Here is a 13,595-nt window from a genome sequence, read left to right on the forward strand (position 1 = left end):
CTCCATCCCAGATTGTAAACCTATTGTAAAAAGATGGGATGTTTTTTCCATTCCCCCTCCTTTTTAAAGAAGCAATAAAACTGTACATTAAAAGACAGGAAGGACATTACTGAGTTACAAAAGAATGCCCTCTTTGTCAATAATTAGTAAATGTAAACAAAAGAGTTCAAGTAGAAAAGCAAACAAATGTGCTGCTGCTTCCAATATGTTTTCTCCTCTTATGGAGTTAGGGCAAAGTTCTTTAAAAACGTGTCTTCATGGTGGTCATGAAGCATCTCAGAAGAGTCTTGATCTTCACTACCAAATATCACTGGTGAAGCTAAGCTCCTTTGCTGATAAAGGTAGCAATGGGTTGTTCCTGTGAAACTCCTGGGGATCCTTCATGGTATGGTTAAGAGGTAGCTGTCCATTTAGTAGTGTCAAAGGTATGTTACAGTATGTGTGGTGGTTGCTTATGGAAGCTATTGGCAACGTTGCTGCTGATACATCGTACTCGTATCCTCTGCAATAATGTCTCATTTGCACAGAATCTGCTTGGTGGAAATCAGTTAAATCAGCCCGCGATTCTACCAATGTGGCAGAAGTGCCTGTGACAGCAAGAGAGGGTACAGTCTGGAGGTCTCCAAAAAGGCCCTGCTCTGCAGAATCCAGGACCTGATGCCGAGGCACCATCTCCTTTTTCTTCCCTGGCATTTCAAAGACTAGGCGCTTCCAAAACTTAGAATTCAGTTTGCTGCTTTTTGGTCCTTTCCACTTGACCACTGAGAGAAGTTTGATGGTCTGCTTTAAAGATTCCACTTCGTGATAATTCACTTTCCCTTTTAATTCAGTACACTCTATCAAAATAACTTTGATTTCTCCACTGACTAGCATGTTATGGAGTCTGTTTTCCATCTCAAAAATACTCCATCCTCTCCTGAGGACATAGTCTGGAGTTAACACGATAATGAGTCTTCTGCTTTGTTCAACACATCTTGTGAGATCTTCAATGTAGGCTACAAATTATAGAAAGAGAGAAAGAGTAAAGAATAAAGAAGTCTATTGCATCAAAACATCAGGTTTGCAATCAAGTCTAACAAAATCCCACAGCTTACTGATCCACACCATTTAAGAGAAAGGGCATTTCACAACACACTCCAACAAACATCGGATTGTGTAGCACAACATATTTCTATTTATGAAGTACATATAGAAAACTCCTTAATAACACCCTCCGTCCTTTACTGCTTTTCCCTGTTCATCTCAGCAGAACAACATTTACATCATAACCTCATGGTGTAGATGCATTAGTGACCAAAAATACACAGTTCACTTACTGAAAAAATATAGGTCAAGATCAATGTAACATTTGTGCAAATGTTCACATTCATGCTGGTTATAATTAACATTGCATTGAGGGAAGCATGCTCTGGGAAGTAGTTCTTGTGTTTCAGATACAAGGACATAAAGGTGCTGCAGGGTGTGTATGAACAGTGACTTGCAAGAGCTCAAAAAGAAATCAACCCTCATCACATGCAGAACTTGTGCTACTGCATAGAAGCATTATGGTAGCTTTTTCTTTTTTAGGTATTGACCAAAAAAACACAGTTTTACTATCACAAACCCGTGCTTCTATGCACCCCAAGGTATTAACAGAAACTTCACAAGTGACAGGAACAAATGGAAAAATTAAACATATTGGTGGTGTTTATTTATTAAGACATCAGTAACAAGGAAAATAGAATTCTTCTTTTTTTCATGCACGCCAAGTAGTTGCCAACAATCTGTGCAAACATAAATGCCAGTCCCATCATTAGCTCCATGACTCCAGCTCATTGAACAACAACATATTCTTGGAGTTTGACTTAGATCCCTGAGTCTCACTTGTCCCAGGAATGGTAGGGAAGAGAAGCCAATTACACTGGTCTGACATGGAACAGGATGGGAAAGAAATCTACTTACAGACCTGATCCAATACCCAAGCAAAAGAACAGACTTCAATAAATTTCAATGGGTTTTGGATCAAGACCAGAAAAATGAAATAATCTGAAAGAAACCCAACCCACTAAGTTCAGAAAAGTGTTCATTGGTTGCACAGCACTGTGTGAGCATAGAGACAGAATATTCTTTTTTAAGCTACATGAACCTCCTGACCCTGCTACTCAGAAGGTGCTGGCTAACAACAGAGGAGAACCACGTGTTAGAAATGAAGACTTGGACACAAGAGCTGCACAGAACAGATCTTTACTCAGCACAGGGCAGGGCCTCTCTTACACACACTGCCCTCTAGCAGGAACAACAGTTACAAATAACATCATTCATCAACATCTGTTACTGCAAGACTGATTTTTGTAGTCCCAGGCACCACACCACAGCATGCGTATTCACACCACTTCCAGCATGGCAAATAGCTACAAAATAGGCCAACAGGAATATTCTAAAATAGCTTATTTTCATGAGACTGAAGGCATAGTTAGCATCAAATCTGCCTTTACCAACGTTTTATTTCACCACTTAGCAGCAAGAAGAATTTCTTTCACAAATGGAAAAAAGGCAATTGCAAACATCCCACAGACACACAAAAATTTAAGACATACACATACATTACAAATGTCTATGCAACAATCCTGACTTATAGTTAATGTTTTATGACTCTTTAATCATGCAGTATTTACAGTTTGGTTTGCTTGGGTTTTTTCTTAAAATATTTTATGAGGAAACCACTCTGTGTAAAATAGTTACTCATTAATGAAAAAAACTCAACATTAAAATCCATGGGAGAGGCAGCGGAGAGGGGAGAGAATCAGCAACAATGAGAAAATGATAAGCAGAACTGGTGAAACAAAACTTAAGGAAAGGTAGAAATGTTCAATACAATGGAAAGAGATTATCCCAATGTATCAACAGCTCAGACTCTTCATTTTCTTCCTTTCTTTCTGCTCCCAAAAAGAAAGAATTTAGGTGGGAAGCTTCATCATTAGAGGTTGAATCTGCAAGATACAGTAAAACAACAAACTATCATGCATCTTTCCTGAGATGTATTCATCCCTCCTTCAAACAACTCAGAATACTGCTAGGTACAAGACAATTCTCTGCAGGACACAATACTAGTCAGAACCACATATCCAGGTTAGTGCTAAGCACAGCCATGCATATACTATATGCATCCAATTAAACACAAAAACAAAAAAACAAAGCAAACAAAAAAAAAAAAATCACTCCACTTTCATCTTTTCAAATATCCAGTGGTTATAATTTCAACAGCAACAACCCAGTAAGAATCCATTATACCATCTCAATCAAAAACTCACCAGACTTTGCTTTAGTCAAACAGGGAATCAGGTGGGAAGAAGACAGGAAAAAAATCCCTGTTTTCTCAGATGGATACTTCTCCCCTCTGTGCCTCTCCCATACTTTGGCACGCCCACCTTACTGGATATTACAACACGAGCTCTTTCTACAGACTACACAGACACCTTCACAAATGACCACTAGGTGCCCCTTCAAATTCTAAGTTTGCAGCTGGCTCGCCGACAGATGTAGCCAGTGTACAGGGGCTTGTTGGACCCTGAGGATAAAATACGCTCTATTATAGGAAACCAGAAATCCAAATGAAAAGGTAAACACACTTTCCAGCCATCTGGTCCAGAAGTGCTCAGTACTTCCAAGAACTTCAGCTTGGGAAGACTATTATAGGTAGGTGACAGCTTCCCTGGAGCACAAGGTTCTATTGGGTGCACTCTACAGAATGTGCAACAAGCACAACTTGCACATTTCGCTGAGGAAAAGCGTGAGGAGACAGATTCCAGTCTGTGGAAATTCAGGCTTTCTTTTTTCCAGTGGTACCACACTGACTGCACAAACCTGTGAATCATCCCCTGTCCTTCCACTTCAGAATTTGAAACTGCTCAAAACATGGTAGGTTGGGCTGTCACACGTGGTCAATCCATTAGAAGGTATTTAACCCAAGCAACCAATATTGCCATGTGGGATGGAGAAAGGGTTGTTTTCACCATTCCAGGCAGCCGAGAAGTAACTGTCAGGCAATGGCTCTGTTTCACTTTCACAAAACAAGGTGAGCAGAGATTTCAGGAATGACATCACCAACTAAGATCAACTGTAAGATTCCAGACCAGTATGTTTCTATCAGATAACTACCATTTTGCAGAAAACTCACTTTTGCTGCAGAAGGTGTCAACTCCAATGACACTTCATTGTGAGGGGAGAAAAACATCATCTTGACCAAATCAGTAAGGAACTACTCATTTTTTAAATCCCAAATATTGTATTTTATCATAAACTACAATGTAAGAATAAAATTCCAGCATTAGAATTAACCCACTCAATGTTATTGAAAAAGTATATTTTAAATGTTGACCCTTTCCCCCCTCTTGAAACACTATTTTGCAATATGGCACAACAATAATTTTCAAAATGTTAGCATTTCCCATAGGTTAAAAAAAAAAAAAGAATTATGAGTAGCTCTTTCAGTAACTTACTTGCATTATGTCCAATGTAATGCCCAAGCAGGTATGGCCAGCAAGCAGTTTTAGAGCCACAAACTGTTTTTTGCATGGGTGCCCTTCAGTAATGAAGACATGTCATCTGACATCAAATGTGTGCTCATCAAGCACTGTCAACATGTAACAATGCTGAACTGCAGTTTGAAGCACTGAAGAAGCCCAAGACATGTATCCCATTTGCAATCAAAACATGCATAACTGCCTATTGAACCTTGAACAAGCCACGCTAAGCAGAGGCTGGAAGGAAACCCAGACAACCTCATGTGCAAGCGGACTAAGAACAAGGAAATTAATGAACAACATGGACAGAGAGTTGGTAACACAAAATGACCGACTAACTAGATTCAGATGATTTGCAGAGCACTTGAGGTAGAAGGAAAGAACACCAGGAATCACAAAGTCCTGTGGATAATTTTGGGAAGCATGGTCTGCACAAGAACCAGAGCACCTACCATCAACTGCATACTTGCTAGTTCCTGGCAGTCTGAAAATAACCAGCCTTTCTATGTTTGGCAATGGGACTATCATTTGAGAAAGTTATTTACAGAAGAATAATTCAGTCCTCATTCCCTAACTGAATAGTTTCCAAACCCTGATTCCTTTATTAGAAAAAAATGATTGCGTGTCTTGCTTTTCCTATTTACTAAGTATCTCTTGCTTGTTAGCTCAGACCAGAAATCAGTTGTAACTGCTGGAACAGAGAAAGCCTGATCCCAGTAGAAGCTAAGGGGTAGCTGCCGAGTTCAACATGAAGAAACAAATAATACAGACACACAGCCCTCTCAAAATAACACTCTCCTAGCCAAACTTTCTGTATTTGACATGGCAAAGGACGGAGGAATTAAGAAGGAAAAGATGCTGGCTCTGTGGATGCCTCCTTGCAGACCCAAGTGTCTGATGTGGGTCATTTTGGTCAAATTACTTTGGCAATAGGTGTTGGGATCAAAATTCTGGATTCTGTCTCCATTTTTGTGCTTTTCTCTGGAAAAAACACCAGTAAGTTTCCTCCTTGGCTTTGTCTTTGTTTGCCTTTTCTTCAAAAAACACAGCTGTTTTGGGCTCTCATCTTGTACTGTGTGCTCCAGCTCCCTGACCACCTTGGTGGCCTTCACTGGACTGTTACAGGGTAGTCAGCCTTTCTGGCTTTTGTTTGTATTTTTTTCCATTTTCAACTGTCTTTCCTTTGTATTCCTGCTACCCCCACCCATGCCTGGCATAAAGTGTAAGACTCACACAGACAACCAGGGACTTCTGAAATGAGTGAAACTGGGTAATCTATTCCCATTCCATGTAAATGGTGTCCCATGCCTAATAAGGCTCCTAAGGAACCCTAGGCACACAGTTCAACTGAGTTTTCTTCATCCAGGAACCCAGGAATTCATCAGATGAAAATCACACAGTTGACAGAAAAAAACTACAAAGTGCCAAAACTGCAATATTGACTGTTGGGTGCTTTTTAACACGTCTACAATGCTCTTCTGTTGTGCTGACAACCTCTCATTCTTCAGGTAAAAGCAAAGATTTTTATTCCATCACTACTGTTCTTTCCAGTGCCTGGTCTTTATACCCTGAGCTGAGCTGGAATGGATTGCTGATATTTTTTAAATTCTGTCAAGACCAAATGCACATATGCTTAGAAAGCAACTAGATGATGCTCTAATAGATTCATTTTGCTGGTATTAAAAATCCAACTTGACAGTTTTGACCTCTTCCCTTTCAAGGCTTAAAATAATTTGCAGAAACCCTCTGAGAAAAATATCTTCCTCTCATGTAGTCCCAATTTTAGGAGAGTCAAGTGCAAACAGATCTTTCTCTCTGTAGACACCTCAGCCTTAGCAAGACAGAAAATGACTCAGGGAAAAAGATAATTTCTCCATCCCCCAAAGTATTCAGTCTCCTTAGATCTCCTGATACTGAATTAAAAAGCTCCCAAAGCTTAACAGTCTGCTTGCTGTGGGAAAGGGTTTGTTGAAAAAGCCCTGAAAACCAAAAAGGTGGGAAAAAAATGGTAACTGCTAAGAAACTTGAGTAACAACTACAACTGCATCTTGGGCATCCCAGTCTCCTTATACAGGCTCATATCCAATTAAGCCTCGGTTACATAGCCAGAAGGGTAGATGTGCTGTCAGCTTTGGCAGAATGAGGAACACACATTCTGTGAAGACCAAAGACATTATTTAAGAAAGAATAGTTGCTCTAGTGCTTCCTGTAGCACGCAACTCAAAGCCCAGGACACAAACTTGGCCTTGCTGCTTACACAGCACACTGCATTTCCTGTCTCCCCACCACGTTCCAGCCTCCATGGCCACGTCGGCTTCTGCATGAGTCAGAGCCAAGCAGCAGTGGCCCCTTGAGCCTTGTTTCTACCTTGGCAGTTTGGGCAGTCGGGTCCACCCGTGCTGCTCTCAGGCAACTCCAAAAGTCATCATAAAGGTCCTTGGTGGTCACCCTGTGAGGAATGTCACCAAGGCCCTTGGCATACTTCATCGTGATTCTCCCAGTAGGACAAAATGCTCCACTGGGATAACATTTATATCACAGCAGGGCATAGACACCAACACCTACTGCAAAACCTGACTCAGCCCCATCTGGCCCGGACTCTCAATGCTCGGGATCTGCTTCCCCATGGTGAAGTGATGGCCTCAGTCCCCACAGCCACCATCTCTACACTCCTAACAACAGCAACAGTCCCTCCATGGGTGTCCCTGCAGCAGATGGTCCTCAATACAGAGCTTGGATTTGCAGTGCAGAGGAGCTTACTGCTGGGTGCACACCTCAGCTAAGGCACATCTGGCTGCAATCTCTCCTTTGGCTGCACAGGGACATGCAGAGCCTGTCACAGCTTTCCCCAGAGGTTAGAGATGAACTAGCTGGACAAAAACATTATCAAACTTGCCCTGGAATTTTTCTGAAGTCAGCTTTTTTTGTTTGGTGAGAGCAGCATGCAAGAAAGTTAATGAAATACTATTTAACAAATCTATTTTTGCTTGCTTCCAAATCCAAGTAGCAGCTGTATGTTGCTTCATGCCAGGAAGCAAGCGCAATAATGCACACCCTCCTGTGGCAGCACCTTAAAATTGCAGAGATAATATGTAACAATTAGCCTTACAAAACACCTTATTTGTTGTACTAGTGGAATGGCACACATTTAAGTACATATGATATTGAAAGAAACACATCAGAATGGAGAGTGGGAAGGCATTTAAAACACACTGAAAGTCACTTTATATCAAAAGACAAGGAAACAAAATGAATCTAAGAAGAGATATTTCCTAAAATAAAAAAAGGTAATTGTGATCAACCCCCCATTTTCCTACAGAAATCTACCATGAAGAGCTATATATTCTCTCATATCTGTCACTTTTGGAGGCAGTTGCTCTAAAATATTCTATTTACCTCTGAAGTTTCTAGCAGGTCCATACCACCTCACACTGCCTGCCCTCTTTGCCAAGCCCTGCAAGTCCTTCTAAAACTGGTGAGCATTAGGCAGCCACCTTCCTCCTCTTCAGCACACACAGGGAGCTTACAAACACAGGACTCTGATTTTTCCCTCCTTCCTCATCACCTCTCCCTTCCTCTTGCCCCCTCAAATAAAGTGCCTTCCCCCATATTTTTTTCAAAGCTAACGCATGCAAATCACACTCATTTCAGCTCCACATTTTGTTCTGCATTGTCATTATGCCTGATTAAGTGTTCTTGAAGCTCTGTGTGTTAGAATCACGTTACTAAAGAAGTGAGTTTGAGAGGAAAAAAAGAGGTATTAAATCTGTGAATGTTCATAAATGAGAACTGACATTTTCAGGTACCCTACATTTTCAGGAGAGGTTTAATGAACACCCGACGTGATGACAAGTATTTGCTGAGTATTTGACTGACAAAAATAGACAAAAATAAAATAACATCCTGGCAAGTGCAGCAATTGGAAAGAAGAATCTCATTTCAGGGTAATCTGTGCTTCAGTACAGTTACCACTGAAGGGCTAGCTTTAAACTCTAATTGTTGGATATGAAACAAGTATTTACAACAGTTCTGTGACTTGTAACACAAAAATATTAATTTTCTCTTAATAATAGCTAAAATGTCAGTGTTACTTGTTTGTGCTGTCAGAACTAAGAAACCTATGAGCCAAGTCCCCTTTCTGGAATATGTTACTAAGGGAGTAAAACTCACACCTTGCAGGGGCAGAGCAGAAAGAATAGGGGAAGCAGCTCAAACCTAGGAGTTGCAAATGCACATGATAAATTCAAGCCACCTCATGGGACTTTGCATTATCTCTGACTAGGCTCTGACTCCTCTTTCCCAATGGTACAGGATTCAGAGCTCTGTTTCCAGCTCCCTCAAGTGTCAGAGAAGTAGACTTCAACTTCTGGGGTAGCCACCAGGGTTTGGCAGCAGTTTCAAGTTTTTTGGCAGGCAGGCTGCTAATGCAGCCATGTTCTAGCTGTTTCATGTTTGGGGACATCTTCTCCAGCACAGACATTGCTTTGTTTTCTTCTTCATATTCCCTATACAGTAGCACATACAGAGAAAAGTTCATATTTTTTTCTAACATTTTTCATGGAAGTGATTTGCAGACAGAATTTGTAAAATAAACTTATTTTTCTCAAGGGTAGAATTTCAAATAAATGTGATATTAAAACAAATATATTGTGCATTCAAAATTCATCAACACGATGCATATGATTCATGGTCTTTTTTCACTTGTCCAAAAACAAATATGGGAGACAAAATGAGGTAACCACAGCTAGGAAGGCAGTAACTCTTGGTACAGACATACAAAGATGTAGCTGAATCCTCAGACACGGCAGCAAAATGGATTTGAAACTGACAACTGTGTTTTACCACCAGCATGGAAAAGAGCATTGGATCACTGGGTTGTACATAGTCCTCTGAAGAATTAGTGCTACTCACACCACACCAATTAGTTACAAAACACCAACGCTGCTCAGAAATGCAACACTTGGTCGAAACTCTAATTAAAAAATTGCACCTATACCATTAAAACTATCATAGCTATTTATGAGACTCCAAAGTGAGAAAAAAGACAACTGGAAAGATGATTTTTGCTCGTAAGCTGTTGTAGACAAAAACAATAATTGGAAAAAAAGAATAAACCCTTTTTCATTCATAAAAAATAGACTAAAAAAATCTTTTTCTGAAAGTTTCTTGCTCAGCTACCCGTGTCCACTGTGGTGACTTTGGACCACAGTATTGCTTGCACCACTGCAGCCTTCCCTGTAAGAAGGTCCAGCTCCTGCCTTCACTGAAATAAAAGGCAGTTCCCTCTGACTTGAGTGGTGCAGGAACAAGCTCTAACCTAGCACACAAATTTTCAGTACAGAGGAAACTTTCCCAATCCTCAAAACCACTTCAAAAAGAGAGGTTTCCCATATCTAGTACTTATCACACAGTCCAGACCTTCAGGACATATCAGAGAGAACTAAAACTGAAAGATCAGAAATACTTACTTCCACTAGGGATCAGGTCCCTATCTGGAATGAAAAGCTTATATCCGTAGTGCTTTTCCAGAACATCTGGCAGAATTTCAAGTGCAAACTGCTCCTCTTCATTGTTATCACAATCTAATGCATCAGGATCCACTTTGGTGTATGAAAGATATGCATCATATTCCTTGTTGTCTGAAAGAAAAAAAAAATTCCTCTTCAGCCTGCTGTTTGCACACGTAATATAAAGAATACAGGAAAGTAATAGGAAATCATATTATTCCTTCAAATGCATTTCCTAACAAAGTTGGGAACAGGAACATATAAACTAATTTCCACAGAAATTTTTCAGATCCAGACAAAGATTCAACTCCTTTGAGTTTTATCCTCATGCTGACCTAGATAGTAACTCCACTTCATGTGGTCAGTGTACACATTTCATATTTAAAAAGACTGGGGGCAAAATGTTGATACAAATACTGAAGTTAGAACTTTTTATTTTAATCCCTTACATATTGCCAATGGAAAATTTTTTTTCAACTCCTATGCCTCAAAAGTGCTATGATTATGCATAAGTTTTGAGCTTGGAAAAGGTTCTGAGCTTGGAAAGTTTGGAAAGTTTTGAGAAAGGAAAACATCCTCATACAAATAATTGTGAGAAAAAACATGACTGAACTCAAATAATGACTGATTATGCAGAAACAATGACAAACAGTCCAAAACATATATATATATTTTTTATTTTTTATTTTTTTTCCAAAAATTTTTGCAATTCTTGAAACCAATGTAATAATTGTACAGGTCACTCAATCCATCCAGGATATAAATGGGGTGCAGGGGGAGACTTGCCCCTCCATCCTGCCTGCAGCTCAGGGGTGGAAGCAAAGCCTCATCCAAAGGTGGAGGCAGGCAGTGAGTGACAGAGAGGACCCAGGTAATGCCACATGAGGACAGTGGTGTTTGGCTAGAAAGGACAATACATCTCCTCCTCCTGCACAGCACTGGGACTTGTCCCCAGCTCTCTACATCCAAAACACAGAGCTAAGAGCTGGTGATTGTGCCAGAAACAGAGGTGGCACCACTGTTGAGCTTGGGATCTATGTTGAGAGGACACTTAGTGACATTTCTCTTTGCTGTTCCTGCAGTAATGGAAAACAGTCTATAGAAAAAGTCAACCTTCAGCAATTCAGTCTCCAGGGAAGAGCAGCTGCCGTTATTTACAGAAAATGAAAAATCAAATAGTTAATGTTGTGAGGACAAAACTGCATGAATAGAGGATTGCTGAGTACCAATTATCTGTAAAGAACAGCGCACATGAAAGATAATTACAGTAGTTAAAAGTCATCAATATATTCTGATAAAAAAAGAAAATAGCTCATCAGAATACAATACGTTCCCTGATGACCTTGAAATGATTGTTACTTTCTTATGATTCTGGACAAAAAGCCAGACCATTGAGGTTCAGAGCTGCAGACAAAGCTTGTGAATAATTATATGTTTGTAAAAGGCAGTTTGCCTAGTGTCACCATAGCTGTATGTGGGGATGTCCACCTGGCTTGCTGATATTTCTCTGAAATCAATAGTATACAAAAATAGCAGCTACTGATGGAAAGATGACAGGAGAACAGCAAAGAAATAAAGGCCAGTCAGCTTTGGAGGTCAGTCCAAAACCTGCTACCCTGTCTGTAATGAAGCCAGTCAAAACCTTTTAAGAGAAGCCAGTCATCAAGTGATTTTGGAGGCAAACATCCCTGCAAGCATTTAAGAGCTCTGCACAGGCAGCAAAGCCAAGCCCAGAGCACCAGGTTGCCTGGTGGTGAAGCAGGGTGAGAGCTGTGCCCTCGCACCGAGTCCCTGTGCGTCCTGCCCTGCTGGGGGCTGTGAGGGCTGCTCCCTCCAGCCGCCCCTAGTCACCGTGCAGGCAAGATGCAGAACCAGCTTTTCTGGGCTCCTTGGAGTCTGTTTGCTTGTGTTACATCCCCACAGTCTCAAGCCCCTCTTCACAAGCTTCACATCCACAGGACACAGCAGAAGGACCTATCCACGCTTGCCCAGCGCTTGCTCTGTGTGCTTTGGATGCTTCACTGTTTGGAGCCATTTATCTAAACAGCTTCTCTTAGTCCTCAGTGTCATTATCTCTAAAAACACTGCTACACACCACACAGGAAGCAAATGGATCCAACATCGCCTACATCGGGTATTTTTAGAAATAGAAATAAAGCAAATCCGTTGAGTTCCAAATCTTCAGTTTTAAAGAAATAAATGTATAAACTGAAAATGACCCTGCAATTGCATCTATACAGCTGGAGTGCTCATGGGAGCTCTCTGTTTTCCCACTATAGCCTACAGAAGTAGAAAGAAATACCCCCATAATGTGATTTGTCTTCAGTAACATTCTGTCTCCATCCTTCATCCTGCAGGATCAGAATGAGATACAAAGCTGCAATAATTGTAAAATCATGCACTTGAAAAATAAAAGGTTGTTTTCAGAATCAACACGTGCACCATATCCCCTGGGTACTCATGGGGCTTTGTCTAAAAAACTAGCAAATAATTTTGTTTCATAAATTAAAAAGTGATGGAACCAAAGATGTTACATAAATTTAAATACAGCCGCTTCACACTGAAAACACAAGATAAATGAATCCAAGCAATTTGGAGGAAGTTACCGCTTTGGGTCACTTTTTGTTGGTGTGAACCAGGGGCGTTATGTTGATATAATCCCAAGGTATTAAGAGGTAAACTACTTCAAAAACTATATCATCTCATCCTCTAATTTCTCCGAGGTATCAGTATAAATATTGTGTAGTATTGTATATTATGAAAAAAAGCCTCATTTTAGATTTTCTTATGCATGAAGCCTGAGAAGGAGGAAGTTTCCTGACTATTTCTGGCTATTTAGCATTCCACACTCTAAAGTCCCCTGGATGTCATTCCAATTGTTCTCCAAAACTCCTATGGATTTCATTGTAATGAAACATTTTTACACCATACCCAGTTAAATTGCAGAAAGCAACAGGTCCGTGCAACTGCACATTGTTTTGGCACAATAGGGGAAATGCTCTTTTTCAAACCCATTATTGTTACTAGATCCACCATCCCAGGCAGCCCTCATGACTCACAATGTTGCAGTGGGCTGAAAAGTACCTGCACTTGAATACTGTACTCCAGATCTTTAGCAGATACTATTTATATGCATATTAATAACATTTTAATTATGCTATAATAGAAGTGTTAAGGATATAATAATAGGATTCAAAGCAGTTGGATTTACTTTACCAGGGCTTACATCAGCTTCATAGAAGGAATATTTTACATTCAGGAGAATTAAAGCTTCAGTTTAAAAATACTCGTCTAGATTTAGGCACCAGAATATTTGCTAGTGAGAAGAAAGATGGAGTAAGAACACTGAAAACCAGCCTTGTTTACTCCTAAATGTACTGTCCAAGCAAGTAGTACCTTTCCACTAAGTTGTTTGCAGTCTCCCAATGAAGTAACAAGTTAACCTCAATAACAACCACCTCTCACTGGTTAGTAGAGTTAGTTGGCAGTCTGAAGGCAATTCAATGTAAACATATAATGAAAATACCTGGTGGATGGGCTGCCCATCTAAACTATGGATCTCAGGAGAAGCAATCCTGGGAATATG

At 40.3% G+C, this 13,595-nt stretch overlaps 1 protein-coding gene across 1 annotated transcript in view; it reads right to left on the minus strand.

Annotated features, from left to right (window-relative positions):
* Positions 1–297: 297 nt before the first annotated feature.
* Positions 298–13,595, minus strand: part of IL1RAPL2 (interleukin 1 receptor accessory protein-like 2) — a 326,988-nt gene continuing 313,690 nt past the window's right edge. The window contains exons 9-10 of the mRNA XM_009997109.1: positions 9,971–10,141; positions 298–995 (exon numbers count right to left, since the gene is read on the minus strand). Coding sequence (XP_009995411.1) covers positions 298–995; positions 9,971–10,141 — 869 coding nt within the window. The remainder of the gene's footprint in view (positions 996–9,970; positions 10,142–13,595) is intronic.

This window comes from Chaetura pelagica, unplaced genomic scaffold, assembly GCF_000747805.2.
Source record: "Chaetura pelagica isolate M959 unplaced genomic scaffold, ChaPel_1.0 scaffold344, whole genome shotgun sequence".
Lineage (NCBI taxonomy): Eukaryota > Metazoa > Chordata > Aves > Apodiformes > Apodidae > Chaetura > Chaetura pelagica.